This window comes from Alligator sinensis, unplaced genomic scaffold, assembly GCF_000455745.1.
Source record: "Alligator sinensis unplaced genomic scaffold, ASM45574v1 scaffold388_2, whole genome shotgun sequence".
Lineage (NCBI taxonomy): Eukaryota > Metazoa > Chordata > Crocodylia > Alligatoridae > Alligator > Alligator sinensis.
Window position 1 is genome coordinate 2,392,780 of NW_005842102.1, and position 18,638 is coordinate 2,411,417.

The 18,638-nt window shown below is 43.4% G+C and overlaps 1 protein-coding gene across 1 annotated transcript in view; it reads right to left on the reverse strand.

The window, feature by feature from the left end:
- RAPGEF1 (Rap guanine nucleotide exchange factor 1) overlaps nucleotides 1–18,638 on the reverse strand; it is a gene marked incomplete at its 5' end in the record, with an annotated part of 111,072 nt that overhangs the window by 49,499 nt on the left and 42,935 nt on the right. The window contains 6 exons of the mRNA XM_025204935.1: nucleotides 21–144; nucleotides 1,377–1,529; nucleotides 1,966–2,054; nucleotides 7,109–7,265; nucleotides 10,466–10,644; nucleotides 15,914–16,053. Coding sequence (XP_025060720.1) covers nucleotides 21–144; nucleotides 1,377–1,529; nucleotides 1,966–2,054; nucleotides 7,109–7,265; nucleotides 10,466–10,644; nucleotides 15,914–16,053 — 842 coding nt within the window. The remainder of the gene's footprint in view (nucleotides 1–20; nucleotides 145–1,376; nucleotides 1,530–1,965; nucleotides 2,055–7,108; nucleotides 7,266–10,465; nucleotides 10,645–15,913; nucleotides 16,054–18,638) is intronic.

An 18,638-nucleotide genomic window follows, 5' to 3' on the forward strand; every position in this document is an offset into this window, starting at 1 on the left:
TAAAGGGATGAAGCTATTACCTGTCTGTTGATTCCAATAGGCAGACTGGATCCACTAGTGGCTCGACTCATTGGTGCTACTACTGCCACTCTGGTAGGGGAAGGTGCCGACTGCCTTTTTTTAGGGGGCAATGCTGGAGGAGGGCTGCAAGACACAAGGACACAGGTATTTCATATACTTTGTTAGCAAAAGGTTTCTTGGAGACTCCAGGAGACTGAGAACAGGTTTTTACTGTCACATCGTTTTAGGGCTTCTTGCCAAGAGCTGGGTGGCAATGTTTCAGCAATCTATTTTTCTAAACCCTGAAATTTTTCACAGAACAGGAAAGTAGCTCTTATCACAATCAATTTATGCACCATTACTCAAAAGAGGAGATGGTTGTCATGCTCTCCCACAGTCTATACTGTGAGGGTCTATATTTTGGCACTGGGACAAAGTTGGGAAATGCCCATCTCTCATTACTTAAGACAGCCACTTCCCAGTACATGGGAGAGCTCCCTGTAGTTTTATATATTGTTTTACATGCTGCTCCTAAGTCCAGGAACTCTCAAACCTGCCTGGTCTCAATTTGTATGCTCATAGCCTCTTTCTAAAACATACTAGAACCTTTCAGAGTAAAGAGAATTTAAAACTACCCAGAAACAAGATTCTTACTGCTAACCACAGCCAAAATCCCTATTTCCACATAACCATGACACATTTTCATACCACCCATTTTTATTAAAACTGTCAGGTAAAACTGTAGTAGAAACACACCAAAACCTCTCAAAACCTCGGGGTCTTATTCCTTCTCAGAAAAAGAGTGCAGAAACATTTCTTTGGTTAGTAGTAAGAGTGATGACAATGCACAGCTGTATCTTTTCATCAGTATTTAACCTGCTAAACAATGCACAACTATCTGCGTGCAGATTCAAGCGTGATAACACGCCTGCTGAAATTAGCCCGTTACCTTTGGCTTCAATGGAAACTGATCACACCCTATCTACAACTAACACACAGTGCAGAAAAGTATTATCCAAACAAGGCATTCGTATCTTTTAAATGAGAATACTTTGCACTAACATGGTGCCTTTCATCCAGGGATCTCAAAGCCCTTTAAAGAAGTTATCCCCAAATTTCAAACAGATAGAGGAAGGTACAGAGAGGCAAAATAACTTGCTTAAACTCAGACAGCAAGGCAGAGGCAGAGTAACCCTAGACTCTCAGCCCTTATTCTGTCAATAGGCAGTTCTGACTTCCCTCCTCAGATGAAGGTCCTGAAAGTTCCCTTTAGAGGCATCACTAGGCAGTCTATATACAGGAAAGGATACATAAAAAAAACAGCTGGCTGATGGAGACAAGAGATATCCTAGAGACAGATGGCTTGGGAGCATTACCTGTTTTCTGCCACACGAATGCAGGGTAGAGGGGGTTTGGGAGGGGCAACCTCTTCATCCATGGAGTCAGTCAGTATCTCTGTAGACTGAGTCAGACCAGTTGTCTTGTTGAGAATTTCCATCTCTCGGTCTGTCAGGGGAAGCTCTGATGCACTGTAAATATCACACGATATATATATATATATATATATTTCTTTTTTTACCACACAGAGGAGCATGTGCACACATACATGCATGTGCACGTGCTATTATTTATTACTGTAAGGTATGCCTATGGCCTTCAAGCAAAACTCCACTTGTATCGACACTAAAATGTATTGACACTTGTATGATTGCAGCAGCCATGCACATTTTTATTGCCAAATTCGGGATCCCTCATTCACGCTGAGAATATTTTATGCCTCAAGTACTTCCACTGTGAATAGGGCTACCCGAGGAATACAATGCTATTACCATGTGCAGAAGTATATCAGATACCGGGCCTGAAATACTTAGCTATTAGGGGGAAGACACAAGCCCATGTGGAACTACCACACAAGACACATACACGTGCTAAGGCCCCCAAATGAAGTATTTCCTGGTGACTCACCTGTCAGATTTACACGTTGGCAAACTTGTTTTAACTGGGCTTGTGGGAGAGGGATGGTCCTGCTTCTCTTTCATGAGTTTAACCAGCTCCTTAAAAAAAAAGGGTGGGGGGGGGAGCATGGGTAGAAAAATAAAGAGACAAAGGATAAATTTGATGGCACTCTGTTAAAAAGCAGCACATTAAACCACACAGAGACACAGCAACTTCTACCCTGAGAAAGCCATTTGGAGCACTGTGTCCTGGTACCCATCCTCACCAGAACATATAAGGTTCAGGAAGGCTGCTGCTAGGAAGGGAGGAAGGAGTGAGGTTTTCTCTGCACTGTCCGCTGCTAACTGAGATTCTTCCCCTGCAAACTTTTCAGCAGCTCTCAACAGGGAGACCAACGTACTTGGCTTTTTCATTTTTCTGATTTCCAACACAATTCTTAGGTTTCTGTCTGCTGATGCCCAGGATATGTCCTGAAATTTTGAAACTGCCCAAATGTTACCGCATTGTATGTATAAAGCCAGTGAACTGCCATCCAAACTTGGGGAGGGCCTTACTTTGCTCAGCGAATAAAAGAATTATAGACCTGTGTTAGCATCTATAATTGTTTAAATATGTGCAAATATTTAAAAAATATATGATTTAGGTTTTCTGCAAGGTTGCCTTCCACCTGGAGTTAAATTTGAGGGCATTTGTTACAAGGCCTGCCTCCAGGGCCTCCCTTAAATACTACAATTTTGGAACTCCCAGAAACATTTAAAGTACTACTGTACTGTCTGTCTGGCTAAAGTAGATAAGACTGCGGATAAAGAGATAAAGGCATGATAATCCTTGACTTTAAGTCTGCCAGCAGTCCAAACAACGATCACTCATGCTCACACAATGCCATAAGAGCATAGAGAGCATTGTATGGATGTTTCAGGGAGGCAAACAGATCCATTCCTCAAAGTTATCAACATGCACCTCGTTACAATCAAACTGGATAACAAGCAGTGTTGGCAGATCACGACTCCCCTGAGCTTTATTCCAAGGGAAGCTGCAAAGGACCACCTTTTTTTTTTTTTTTAAACAATCTGAAATTCAGTGTAAGCTTTCATTGACATTCAGCTGTCTTCACATCCAAATCTGCCGAGTTAGGAAACAGATGTCAGAGTTTCATTAGACGCAAGTAATCATGATCAGAATATCATCATCATCATCTGACTGCAGAAGAGACCTTCCTAATGAGCACAAAAGCTAGACTTCCAAAGGAAAACAAAGGCCACGGGGGAGCAACAGGAAACAGGGCAGCATACATGGTGGTGTGTGTAGACCTGTTGCCCGTTTCACCAAGACAATGTGCCCAGTGCAAGGTTGCCTTTGCCTTTGGCAGTTGTATTTGTGTGTTTGGCCCAGCTCATGCTCAAGAAATGGCTTACCTTGTGTAAGACTAGACCTCTCTCAATAGCAGAGAAAAAGAGGCAGCTTCAGTGAGGTTATCCTGGGAAATCTCATACATGCTCAATGAAACAGACTGTAGAAGCAGATAGGGCATGAGTGCTTGACATGGCTAGGGTTATGGACTTACTCCTCTCCTGTGTAGACAGAAGAGGCCTTGAGGGAAGCGAAGACTTCTGTGAGGAGGGCTTGACTTGTTGGACAAGGATAAAAGATAAGGTCTGGGATTAAGGGAAATGCTCTGACCACCGTTAGCCTCTTTTCTAGCATGCTGCAGCCCTCATGCTAGGCAGACCACATATCAAAGTGTCAGTAATCTGAATGGGGTAACAACAGAGTGGCAGGACTTGCGACTGTATCTATGACGCCTATGGTGCTGATGTACATTGGAGATACAGTACAAAAGCCATAAAAACCAGGTCCTTCTTTTTCAGAGACAGTGCAAAGCCAACACGAACACTGAGCTAACCTTAAATTTTTCTGCCGAATGCCCTCTCCTCTCCTGCTAACTGTGGGCAGGAAGAAGTAGTTTTAACTAACCTTTTAACTGCTTCACCCCCATGCCCTGGTATCTGGTAGCACATTCTTGGACCTGTGCAATGAAGCTGGAGTACAAGGAGAACTCACAAAGGGGAACAGATTTAGGAACGTACTAGTCAAAGCTAATGTACATGCCAGGCCTCCTCCCACAGCCCACGCAGTATGCACCAGAGGAAAAGAAATCTAAAATTAACTCCACCTTTCGTTTAGCTTTGCAGTTGCCTTCTAACATTTTCATAGCAGATCTTGACCAGGGCAAGTGTGATGAGATGATGACAGTGGAGAATAGACCATCAGTCTCCCAGCTCCTCTAGATCCCAGTGAACCCATCCTCATCTCCCTACTAGTTCTCACCTCGTACTACAGAAAGCAAGCCACCCATTAAAGGGATACCATGGCAGCAGTGTGTCACAACAGGGACGCTCCCAAGCCTGTCCTGCCTTCCCACACTGAACTCAGAACCACTGTAGTGCGATTGGACTCCAGTGCGCCTAAGCATGGCCACCGGGGTGACCCTGGAGCTGCCTCACTGGCATATTTCCAGCTTACAGTAGGTGAGCAGGAGTAGGGCATGCTTTGGATGGTCCCTGCTGGCACACGCTGCCATCATGGCATACGTACACCCTCCTTGAAAACCACCTTGAAAGGGCCTCCTTGAAATCAGAGCTGATCCCACTTTTGACAAGCATTATAACAGAACACCAGCAGATTTCCCATCCCATTACCTCCATCTATATTAACATCGGACCAAAAAGCCATGTCCAAGAATGAAACCTGTGGATTTACTTCACAACACAGAGGATTATCAGTAAAGTAACTGGACCAGAAGCACAGTATATTTCTCCTTAGCACATTGAAGAGGATTCTACAGCAGTAATTGCAGATAATTAAAACCTCTCTCTGAACTGAAGCTACTTTAACAAGCCATGGAAAGTTCCAAATGGAAAGTCCAAAGCGAGATGGTGGGGTTTTTTTTAATATTCTATGATTATAAAAGGGAATTTTTCTTGCTATAAATAACCACAGGGATGGTAAAACCTGGCATTAACATAGCAAATAAGAGAATGGAACTGGTGACGGTCTGCAGAATTCTGAAAGCGAAGAGGGAAGTGAGCGCCGAAATGGGGAAGTGGATTTTGCATCGCTTGCTAATGATAAAATTAAAGGATCCAGCAGTAGAGAAGTAACCTATTTCTTAGTTCCTGCTTGGCCCTTCTAAAGTACCTAGGCACTTGCTAACACAAGGGACGCTTTCACATCACTTTTAAATACTGCCTCCTTAGGTCTCCCAGCTGGATTCCCAGCCAAGGGCGCTGACATCAGGTATGTAACCAACTCAGTCTCTCTCTGCAATGGACCTGCACACAAGTCTAATCAGTCTTTGTGCAGTAATGACAGGATTCTAGGTACGTTTACGTAACAAGCATGAGTCTTCTAAGTTGCTATGTCATTTTTTCACCCATATACTTGCACAAGTTTGCACAGGTCTGTATAACTTTATTAAGCTGCAGGGTTCCAATGTCTCCCCTACATGCTTGGCAGTTTGGACACTACAAGGTAGGTCCCCTGGGGTGGCGCACAATGCCAGAACACCACTGAATTCAAGGAAGTATCGCCTTTTCCACCAGCTAAAGCTCTGCCTCTGTAGTTTTAACCCTCCCCCCCAAACTTCTCCTGGAAAATAACTTCTCTGGATGATGGGAACGTTTTATTTTAAACAAGTTTAAAGCCCTTGAAAAACAGCAATAGCGTTTAATAATTCAGGTGAATGATATGGAAGGCCCCTGGTAGATGTTATACTTAAAACATGATTAACCAGTTAATCACGTCTTAAGTAGTAACCCAGCCACACATGCATGCAATTAATGGTGTGATAAAATGGGGAATAAGCCACAAAGCTATTAAACAAAATATGCTTAACAGCTTTATGACTGGTTCCCACTGCACCTTAAATTCAATGCATGGCTGATCAGCTGACTGGAGCTCCCAGCTGTGCACACACCAGACACCTGGCTTGCTGTTTTCTGATGTAGGGGGAACACAGGATCAAGATCCAGTCTTGCACCAGCAAGAGTGCAATTAATATTTGATCCCCAATCAGATGAAGAGTGTATGATATGGCAGGAGGTACAATTGTAAGGACTGCAGATCCCTTTGCACCTTTAACTGAACATCTATCAGCGGCCCAAGGTGGAGACTCAGAGTATGACAGCGGCCAACAAATACATTGGAAAAAACGGAAAGGCCAAAATTAAGGAAATGTGTTTTGCTTTAACGGGGAGTTCCAGGCAATAAAATCACAGCCAGTTTTGAGCACAGAAAAGGATGGCTGTATCTGATAATACTATGAGCAAGAAGAAAGGGTGATGAATGCAAATAACACCCCCAAATGTATTTCAGTCCTAGTTCCAAAACGATCCTTAGTGGTTTGATTCAGCTGGTATATGCAAGACACTTAATCCTTCCTTTCTTCAGCAGAACGAGAGCAGCTAGGCCCTTCACCATTAGCAAAGACAGAGAAAGGCCTGGAGAATGGTGAGGAACATGGATGCCAAAAAACTTCTTGGGAGGTGGGAAGAACGCCAGCAGCTTTTCCAGGCAGGGACAGATAGCAGGGAGTGCCTCCAAAGAGGTCACACAGAGCATACAGATGGATCAGTGAGACTGGAAAACGCTTATACAAACCAAACCTCCAAAACAATTGACATTACCCTATCACCAGTAACAAGTCCCAGCGTAACTGGGAATCTCAGAACCATGCTATTGATTAATGCTGAGGTTGGCAATCTTTGATTCTTCCTCCACATTAACAGGAAACATTTCCATTAAACATTGTCTAGACAGAAAATATGCAAACTCTAACCTGTAATCTACATTCAGCATGATGAAGACCCTTTGAACATTTAATACAATGCTCAATAAAGACTTATTGTTTCTGGCACTGCATCAGGCTGCCAGGGTGTGCATTTTAAAAGCATGTGTTGGGCTTCTTAAGAAATATATCAGATCGGGTCATCTCAATTGAACTAAAGCAGATTTAAGAGATGCAATTTTATTTACTTCAAGGACAAGATCTTTAGAGTCTGTGCGCTCCTAAAAGCCAACATGTTCAAACAACATCTATTTTAAAAGATGGATATTTTATATTTTGTAAAATTTGGCAATCCATTTTACGTACCTTGACTCCATCCAGAACAGCTTTTATGACATCTTTAACCGTGGTCACCACCTCTTTGTCCTCCGAGTTCACACCTTCCAGCATTACCTGATCAGACCAACGAATCAGATTGGCCAGACTCTGGTAGACACGGTTATAGCAGGAAGAGATAGCAGAACTAGAGGAGGGGGAAAAAAGAAATGCAAGAGAAAAGAAAATGAAATTCTGGAAAAATTCCCTTACGAAACAAAATTACAATAAATCTGAATTTTCCTCATTAACTCTGTCTTTAGGAATTTAGGATTTAGGAATTTGCATTTATTTAAGACACAAGTTTCTCTTCTGTTGCAGTTGCTCTGCTGATTCCTCTACTAGCAGATGAAATAAGAGTAAGAAGAAACATTTTGATAATTTTGAAAATCATTTTCTCAGTGTCTGTAACCCCTGAATGCATTTGACTAAAATCCAACCCCTTAACATTTTTCTTCAACGCTGCAAGAGTCCAACATTTTTCTTTTGAAACTCTGGATTACCACAATGCATTTCAGGTTTTGTTTTTGCTTTTTGTTTTGTTTTTTTTTTTTGGGGGGGGGGGGGGGGTTGGGTTTTTTTTAAAACAAGAAACAGAACTGACATTATTCTTTTGAAGAACCACATGCTTTGAGGGAGGATGAAAACACTAGCTAAAAGTAAACTGTAACACAACTGCTTTCAGGCTTGGTCTCACCTGCTCTGAAAACATTCATTTTGTTAACTAATAAGGTACGTTGACAGTAACAGTAATGGCGATGCTCCCATAACAGTCTTTTAAAGCCATGGTAATTTCAAGCTTCATGAGAAATTGGAGAATAGCTTTCCAAGCACCTCTGGACCAACGGAGAACAATACTCCCGCGCTTCTCACTGATGCAAGGCTCCCCACAAAGGTCTGAGTCGCCTCCTGGATCTGTTGTGCGCTGCTTTAACTCCAGCACAGTCATGACGGGGGTGGGGGGAAAACCAGGCCCACTGATTTCAATGAGTTTGCTTGAGAGAATGAAGTTGGCAGAATCTGGCCCCACTTGAATAACCAAGTAATTTCAGGCTTCAAAGGCAGGACTTCAAACAAGGGAGAGCACATTTTTTTCAGCACTATGGTGCTTGTCAGCATCCCCTCTAATTTTACGTGAAGTTAGCTTGAGAGCAGATATTTCCTAAACAGTGCCTCCCCGATGCTTTCCATGGTTTTGATTTCTTTACCATTAGCCTTCGATCTGCTTCCTTTTAAGCAGGCAATAATTGAAAAGCCCACTTTTTGTACCTGATGTAATTACTCTTTTGGTTTTTTTGTCCTCAGTGCAAATGCTTCCCTGAAAGCAGAAAGGAATTTCAGCAACAACTGCCTGGCTTTCTTCCACGCCATCCCAGACTCGCCCATTTTTCTTGAGGGGGATTTAACATCAAATCTCCCTTTGTGCCTTGCCACTACTTGAAAGGAATAAGGTACATAGGTATGCTACGAAAGGACGCTGGTTAACGAGTCTGCCAAATCCCCGCTCACTGAACGGGGCTATACTTGCTCAAACACGCATATGGGATTCATGCCCTAACAGATTTTGTCTACAGAAGGTCATCGTTGCTCGATGAACAACACTAGAGTATACCCCATGCCAACCAGGGAAGACTAAATTCCCTGCTTAAATTCTGACATCCAGTGTCCTTATCTCCTTATTTAACCATCAGAAAAAAGTTTGTACATAACTTGAAGAGAAAAATCTTCTAACCCTCTTCTGCTTGAGGACAGTTTAGAGGATATTTCTGTTCCTGGGTGTATGCTACTTTTCAACCTCCCTTTTTAAGAGACACTCATCCAACAAATGCCCCGAGAAGATATGAATGAGTCAGCGAGGCAATGATGAGGTTTTCTATCCTTAAGATGCTTGCTGACATTTTACATGCTCACCCGGTAAGAGTTAGGCGAATTTCTTTCATTCTTTTTCCGTAGGTAAAGGCAGGTACTAGTCAGCAGTTCACTGGCTGGGGGAAACCTGAGAGCGGCCAAGGAAAGTCTTGAGTCTCAGTCCAGAGATATGGATTATATTTTATTATATTTCAATTTAACAGCCTCTGTTCTTCCTAGCTCTATGGACATAACCCATAAACGGTGCTCTCCCACCCCTAGTACACTTCTAGCCTGTACCAATATTCTCTCCACCCACTGTATTGTCAAGCTCTGAGCCGAGCCTACCCCCTATAGGCAAATACAAAAGGTCTGTGCCATGCTGATCGGCCAGACTTTTTCTCTAACAAATCACTTCTTATGCTTGACTCATCCAAATCAGACCAGGAGGAAAAGAGTGCTTTGGCCCCTGAGGTGTCTCCTGTAACAGCAGCAACAGTTCAGCGGAGGACATTTCCAACGCTGCTCACAAAACAAGACCAACAGGCATCCTGTGTCAAAACGCAGCTGTAGTCAGGAGTGTTCAGCAGGGGAAACTCAAAAGAACAGCACAAACCCTGGCAACATTTCAGGATTCATGCACCTGCATTTTCCGGTCTATTCCGATTCTTTTTTGTTCGCAGCACATGATTTAAGTGATTTGCTTTGTTTGGGTTTTTTTAAGCAGCTGCTCCAGCAATCAAGGAAGGGGTAATCCAGCAGGCAGGTTTCTGGCCCGTAGTTGGAAGAGTTCTCATAACCCACAGTGAGCTAGTGGCCTTGCCAACTCACTAACTCTCTCCTGGGCAGCCTCTAATTCACCATCAAGGATTCATGCACTAGGAGTCAGAGAAGAGCCAAACAGAATCCACTCAAAAAGGTATGCGTTTTGAGATCAATTCAGCAATATTCTTCCAAAGTCAATGGAATCGCATCTGTTTACATAATTTCTCTATTTGGCCCAACAAAATCCAAGGAGCAAATTCCAGGCAGACTGAAGACTTCTCCGATATTCCCATGGATGAATTTCACACAAAGTTATTATTTGGAAGATGACCTCTCTTGTATCCAAATACTGTCTGCTTGGGTTTACTGCTGTTAGCTGAAGTATAAGCAGAGTATCTGATGGAGACTCACTGAGTGTTAACCATACCTCATTTTCCTGCCCTTTCCCATTTCAGTCCTTCCTTCTCACCCACAACCTTTCTCTGGTTCCCCTTCCTGACCTGCCATCCAATATTTTGCTCGTCTTACGTTAGGGTGCAATCCCTTTGCACCAAGGAACTTGGCTTTAGATTCACGTCTGTGAACTGCCCTGTAAATGGGAAACTGTTTTTACTAACGATTAGCAATGGCAGCAATTCATGCAACTTCTGTGGCACAATTTTTCCAAAACAACTAGATGCAAATTGCCTGGTGACTGCGTCTCCCCTGCTTACAGTCCTCTGAGGAGCAGCTTACCTTTTTTGAATTCGCTGATCCATCTGTACCAGGGGCAAGATGGCCTCCAACACTTTACTTGCCGAGCCTGGCAGCATCTCCAGCACTTTCTTGTCAATCGCCATTTTATCCACTATCGTCTTAAAATAGCGCAGGGCACTTACAACCTCTTTCTCCTTCTCGTCTAACCAAAATACATTCTAAAGGAAAATTGTTGGAGAGAAAATAAAAGAAGGTATTATACGCTGTCAGCATTTTTTTCAGAAAGTACAGTAAGTTTATTAAGACTGGAATAGCATGCATTGAACCTTCACCTCAAATTTAAATCTCAATTCTTGCAGAAGAATAATCAAGATGTTATTTATTTTTAGCAGAAACTCTTTCCTAAGTGTTGATCTTCCCCCTCCACACAATGGGTGGTGAGTTGGGAAAATTAATTTGCACCCATAATTTAATAGACTTCAGTCGTTTGTAGCTGAAGCTCACATATTACTGATGAGTCACCCCAATTCTGTTGCTGAGGAACCAAGAGGGACAAATAATGCCCATGCTCTCCAAATGAGAGAAGACGACAAAGCCACGTGCAAGATGGCAACAGCGATTCAAACAAAGTGATGGCAACGGCTGGTTTCAACAGAGGAGGCATTTTCCCCTTCTGATCACAATTCTAGTTGCTTTATTAGTGGGACTGGAAACCCAGTGTCTACTCTCTTTTTCTCTCTAATGGACAAGAACCAATTTTCAAGTGGCTACCAGTTTGGTAAAGTTTTGCTTTTCATGATCTTCCCATGGAGCTGGGACTTAATAAAAAGGACGCATGGAGGAATACCATGAAAATAAAACAGGGCTTTAAACTATACTTTGGAGGTAACGCTTTGCGAGACTGCCTAAGTGACTTAGGAGCAAGCCCCTTTTCCCCAAAATGCCTATACGTCTTACTGATGATGGGGAAAATCCAAAACCTAAACGACTTTGGTGCATTTGATAATGGTATTCTCAATCAAACATGGAAAAAAATAGAGAAAAATAATACTGCAATCAAACTTCCGAATAGCAGTATGACTGAAAACTGGTTCCTATATTTTCAGACCCATCACTGGTGTTTAGTGATAAACATCATGTGTAGCCCTACCCTATTTAGGGCTGCTGATCTCCACAGGACTATTCATGCAAGTAAGAACTAGTTTCAGGCTCTGTTCTGATCAGCCTCCTCCTGCCAAATTCATTCAGTGATGCTGCTGGAACAAGGGGAAAAAAATCACCCATGAGGATGAACTGTGAAAGGCATCAGCAAATGAAGCCTTCAGGAGGAAAAAGTTCAGTTAGAAAAAGCTTAACCATGGCTATCAACAGCCTCACAATCAGCAGTGTTAGACAAGGAAATTCAGAAATGCGATGTGATGGCTTAATGATGTTCGGGTAAAGGATAGATATTTTTTTTAAGTTCGCCAGATCATGCCTAGGGGTCTTGTAATGCTGGGAGTAACTTCCTATGGGAGAGATCTAAATTAACAATTGAGCACTGTTAGAAGGGGAGCAGAGAGCTTAACAGAGTCAGGTTTCATCCATTATCTCTTCAGCAGATTCAGCTTCAAGAATTAATGACCTATGGGCATTATGTTCTCCCATATTCCCATCAGCTGTTAAACTGCTGCTTTTCTGCAAAGCAGGGCCAGCAGCCGACCTCCTTTGGACAAGCCATTTATACAAGCAGCACTGGCAAGTAACATGAACTTAAGGCTGGATCCACAAAAGGCCTGAGTTTGCCTGAAATTACTATAAATTTGCCCAAAATTGCAAGCTCCAAGACCCCCCACTCTACTGCCTTCCTAACCCACAGCATGTACAATGCCATCCTCGTGCCTCAGCTCAGTCAGGATCCTCCACCTACGTCTCCTGAGGGCTCAATCTTGTAGGGATACTGGAGGTTTCCCAACTGCTCAGGCTCTGCCCAGGACACTGTAGCTGTTGCTCCTTTCTGAACATGACCGGCAGTGGTAGCAGGACCTGGCTGCTCCTCCACCTGGCATGCAGTAGTGCTCTGACTACTGAGCCTTACTCAGATTTGAGTTTCACTCATCCTCAGCTGAAGGAGATTCAAGCCCCTTCCTGGCGAGTGCTTTAACCATCAGGCTATTTGGCTATTCTAGGGTGGGGGTACTCTTGACTCCTTCCCATCAAAGCAGTTTCATCTTGTATGGAAGAATCAACTATTTCACTAGCCAGAGACACCGGACATGCACCAGGGAGAGCGCAACTCCCACCTTGTGATCGAGGCACTCATTTAAAAGGGAGCAGTCCTGAATTCCAGTACCTGCCCCAGCACCTATTCACATGCTTTATCCACAGCCTGGAGATCAGGGTACCCTCCCGGAAGCAGGAAATGAAGTGGCTTTGATTCTACTTTCAGAACAAAATCCGGAGCGGCGAGAGAGCTACGAACTAATATTCCCTAAAGTCTACCTGCTGCATTAGGGGCTCATCCACCAAATATTTTAATCTGCGGGAGAGAGATGGGTGGTCCAGTCTGATTGCTACAGGAGGCTTGAACAAGTCTCTTCTTTCAAATTCCACTTGCGGGGGACCTGCCCTAACAGTGAACTTCTGCTGGCAACAGGAGGCCAACAACTGCTGAAGTCACAAAAGCAGAAATTCCACTCGGTACAGCCATTTCCCTCTTGGGCAGTATGTGAGATGGATTTACTACTCAGCCAAACCAATAATTCCCCCCCAGCTCTCTGCTTGACTGACACATGTGGATATCATTGCATGATTCTGGAAGGTTTCCCTCAAATAATCATTACAATTGCATTATGTATGAGATGCAGTTGACCTTGAAAGAGGTACAGTGAGTGTGGAGTGTACAGTTGATGATTAGATGTGGGATATATCAACCTCACAGTCTTTTCATAGCAACAAGCCTTAATTTAGGTTTAATCTTTTCATACTGTTGCTTCTGCTCTAGCTAGTTTATCTACTGTAAGATGCGCATAGCTTCTCCAGGATTTAGAAGATGGAGAGATATGAAATCTGCTCAGTCATGTCTGCCTTTTGACATTGTGTATCTTAGGGAAATCTCTAATTTGCCAGCTTCTCTTTACAGTCCACTGAGACTCGGTGATAATGACCCAAGGGCACCCTTCCTCCCCCCCAGCAAAACTAATCAGCTGGCTACAATCTAACTAATCAATTAGCTGGAGACAGCCATTAAAATGGATTAGGACTGAGCCAGAGATCAACACTTCACAAATCACGAGGCTTGCAGTCTAAATGCTGATCCACAAGAGCCAATTTATCAAACATTACCATAAACTGAGCTGCCTTCCTACTAAGAAATTACTGTAAGTGCTTTACTTTCCTCATAATGCAATTCCAGTTCCTACATTTTTTTAAACCGCTTTTATATGCTCAGCAGATTCCTGATTTTCCCCACTTTATTCTTTAGGGAAAAACAATGAAGCAACTGGCCTGTATTTTTCCCCCCCCAGGGGCATTTTTTACAGTATTTTTCAATTTCAGTAGGTCCTACGCTGTTTGCCATCAGATACCAGTTAAAAAGAAACACTACAGCACTTTTAGCATGCATGCTAGTGATTCTGTCAATAAAAATAAAATAGTGCAAATTCCTCCCCAATAAATAGCATATGGACAACAGGAAGATGCACTCTATTGGTGCGCTGAGTTGGTCCCTATGTATTAAGTTTACATGTCATCCTATAATTGCCTTGAAATTAATGAGACCTCTCTAAGAAGGATTCCAAGAGAATTTTTAATAAAAACAACAGCCTGTGCTCTCTTGTTCGGCATGTTTTGCTCCCTAGGTTTCGGATGCTCGTACAGTAAAACTTAATATTCTATTAATCAGAGCTCTCTCTCTGTTAGCTTCTATTCCCTCTGCTTCATTCGCCAAGAAAAAGACTCAGCTGAAGTGAAAATAAGAAACAAAATGAGATTTTTGGATTTTTCTCCATTGACTGCCTTAACAGGCCCCTCAAATTCAAAGCTGCACCCCAGAATTCAGTGTCAAAGCCCCAACCTTAGCAGACTGGTCTCATCAGCACAAGGAAAGCCCTCATTGAAATGGAAGCCGAGTACTGCGATTCGCTGCTGCCAACTGCATTTCTTCCCCACTGAAACGTGGCAGGTTACTGCTTTAGAAAACAGCATTTGGATTTGATTCTTCTGCACTGCTGTGTTAGAGGTTTCTTTAATATCTATGATTTGGGTTGATTTACAAGTTCTGGGCTCTACACCACCACACTCGTATGTCATTTAGTAGCTGTCGCAGGAAGGCTGCTCTTGAGGATAGCTGTAAAGAAGCTGCCTTCTCGGTGGTTCACCTCTCTCAACAAGACCACTTACAGGTCAGAGTCAGGAGCCCATGTTTTTTTTCCTTTGCTCCCTGAATGAAAGCTCTTTTCCAACCCTGCAAGGAGTGTGAAGATCCTTCTAATTTTCAATCATTCACAATTCAACCCCACAGTGATGGGCATGACTCCCTTTTGGGGCTGACATGAATGCTCTACAGCTGTATAAAGTACCCGTCTTCCTAAGAAACAGGCACATAGTCTCCACTGCAAAACCCAGGCTGGGATTTGAAGGCCAGAGTCTTCCACATCGTGCTACCAGGAGCCCTCCAAGCTGTGCAACAGGCCAAAAGGGTAGAATTACTTAATATTATTTTCAAACTGCATGAGTCCACTCGGCCATCTTCACTAGGAGTAACCTACAGGAGTTTGTATAGTTAGTGTGGTACTTTGGATTGATCGCTAAAATCAACTATGGGGAGAAGAGAGTTTGCAGGTTACCATAAGAAACCTCAGTCGTTGGTAATGTTAGACCAAATTCCACTTCTGAAAATTGGAAGTCTAAGCCTTGTCAGAGATAAGTGTTTCCGTTTGCCTAATCAGGTCAGAAGAGGGGTGGAGGTACAGGGGCAAAAAGTTTGTCTTAAGAGAAGCAAACTTAATTCTCATAGGGCTTGAAATAAAAAGATTGGATTTGAGGAAGGGTGTGCAGAAAGTCAGCAGCTGTTTGAATACTTTTGTTTGACTCTCCCTGGTGAGGTCACCAGAGACTGAGCACATCTTTGGACCAGTTCCCCAAAACCAAGCACAGATTTGGAAGTTATAAGCATAACCCTTGGGCGTATGTGTGAGGAGGGGTTGTCAAGCCCAAATGCCACATTCCATCCTGAGTCATTTAAAGGCTCATAGAAGGAGCACTCAGGCTCTCAAAAAGGAAAAAGTTGCATGCATTGACTGATCCTGCTTCCTGTAACCTATGCTAAATGATCCCCTGAGAGGGTTCTTCTGGGACACATCTCTGAAGAGCCCTTGCACATCTCTTTGGAGGAAACAGCTCCATGCACACTACCAATGAAGTCGGTTTTAAAAGACAATCCAGACTACCCAAGCAGGCAGGAAGCTGGCAAGAGTGCAGCCAAGAGCGTGCCACTCATCTGCTTACTTTGTTCACGGTCTTCTCTGGCGTTTTCACCGGCGGCTCAGCCTGTTTGCCTTTCTTTGACGGCGTCCGCTTTATTTTTGGTGAATGAAACTTGTCTATCAGCTTCATGGTGAACGAGGAGAGATGGGAGCGCTGAGAATCTGAAAAGAAGCACAGAGATGAATTATGAGATGGGACAGGCTGGTGGTGCTATCAACCTATCTACAGGAGCAGACTCCGAAATACAGAGTAGGCCTGGTAAATGTACGGGGTAGGGACAGGACCAGCACATGTGAAAATCAGTCAACACTCACCACCGCTTCTCATCCCAGACACAGCTATTGTGAAAAGCAGACAGATGAGCAATGGGGCTGCTCTTCCTCCGTTATTTAACGAACCAAGTACTGATATTGCCTCCAATTATTTCCTATATAGTACTTTTCCTCAGTAGGTCTCAAAGAGGTAAATCATTATCCCCATTTGGCAGACAGGGAAATTGAGCCTGAGAAACCACCTGACTTGCCTGCGATCACCCAGTAGGCTCGTGACAGAGCCAGGAATAGTGCTGTGGTCTCCCGAGTGCCAGGCTGACACTGAACTCACCAGGAAACACTGTCTTTAGTGCTTTTGGTATGACGAGTCTGACCCAAGTTGTTTCGACGCTGACAATGGGTCTCAGCTCAAAATGGACCATGAGAAGGCAAGTCTGCTCCCATATCAGTCACTCTTACAGAAGTTTAATTAGAGAACTGAGTAAAGCAATATCCTCATGGAAGAACACACTTCTGTTTGGGGAAAGCAAATCAAGAGCTTTTGAGCTTTGTGAGCATCTAAAAAAGGAAGACCTCCAAAGGTCTACGATCCTGTTCCTTACAGATTTGCTGCTGGCATATTTTTAAGTGTTCAGCTCTGGAGCTAAATAAAACTGCTGAACAGTGAGCAAGCTGGAGGGTATTTATAAGCAAAATGCATTTTAAGAGGCAAGCTGGTGACCAAGAAAACTGTGCTGGCAGGCAGCGGACTTGCCTTCAAGATCATTGTTGATATAAGCAAATGTCTCCCCTTAAGCTTCCCTCATGCTGGGAATGGACTGCCCGAGTAAGAGAGAGACGTTCCCACGTAGGCGCTGCTGCAGGTCGACTTCAAATAAGCAGATTTGACTCAGCAGCCTCTAGCACTCGGCAGCTAAATATCACAAAGCCACGTTAACGCTGCTCCACGTTCACCAAGTGCTAACCACAATGTGGGGGAAGGAGCCTCCCACGCTTTCTTCCTTAAATTCATTACTAGCTCTGTTGACTATATCACATCAAACTCCCTCCTCTTCGTGCCACCTTCACTAGGGGCAGCTACATCAACTAAAAAGATACTTTAGGTTAAATTTTTACAGGCCTTAAGCTCTGTGGTCACTGGTTACATCTGGGCAAGAAGAAGAAACCGCATTCCTAGCAGCTACCTTCGATCAGTATTTAGTCCGAACACAAACGTCTTGCTCCACAAAGCGCGGAAAGGCCGCTGTCGGGCTGAAAAAGGCGGCTGTAAAAAATAAGCTTTTACAAAGCCCGAGACCAAGAGCAACACCTCAAAATCTTACAGCAGAAACAGACTCTCCAGCACACACACACTTCCTCTAGCACCACAGCATTATAGGTGAGCCTGTAAGTGCTAATGACCAAACACGGAGGAGGGAACATACCCAGCGAACCTGGTTAGTTGATGCCTATTTTTGCAAGCTAATAAAGTCACAAGGGAAAAAAAAAGTCAGCATAAAGAGTGAAAAGGAAACTTTGGTACTAAAATATGCAGATCTGGTCTTTAAAAACAGGATCCAAAATCAGGTGCTGAACTTTATTTACTGCAGTATGAAAGCAAAGACGTTATTGTAAGCACTTAAATCCAGATGCAAGCACTTGAATAAAAGTGGACTGTCAAACTCAGCAAGCACGTCCAGCTCCCATTCATTTCACCGAGTGGTCAGCGCCTCCGAAAATCAAGTCCCTGTCATCAAGCACCTAAATCCTTAGCAGGCCAAATCTGACAAATTGGGGTGTCAGATACTAATGTAGGTAGGAAAAGTTAAAAAAGAAGATTTTTTTTAAACACTTCCACGGGCCCATTTTATGGCACAGGAGGCATCTTTCAACTTCCTCTCTCTCTTTCCATATACCAGTAAGCTCGATCAACACTGGAAGTAAAGAAGAAAAAGAAAAAATTGCCAATACACAGCAGTGTGAGCACAAGAAATGCAACTGATTGAATCAAATCCATGTTCAGGTTTCAAGAAAAGGCAGTCACCCACTAGAAAAAGCAGAAGGTCAGAGTTGAGATATTTCCAAACTTACAAATAAATGGTCGATTCTTCCCATGAAAGAGAAGTCTTAAAACTAGAAGACATTTTTTTTAAGTTGGTTTGAGAGGCCTGATGGCATCTGTCACCATCCGAGAAACACAGGTTTGACCACTCTTAAATGATAACATACAGGTGTACGGTACAGGCCCAATGCTCAGCTAGTCGTACTCATAAGATGGCAGGCACTCAAACAGCAAACGATAAGGAAAATCCCAACTTCCCTACCCCGTAAAAGCCACTGAAGTAGAACATAAGTAGGGGTGCACCAAGAGAGATTTTGGGGGCCGATGCCAATAGCCTATTTTTAAGGAGGCATATTGGGCAACACCAATCCAATTTCCCCGATACAGATGCATGCAGTTGGCAAGTCTGTTGTGGTGGAAGGGCGGGGGGGGG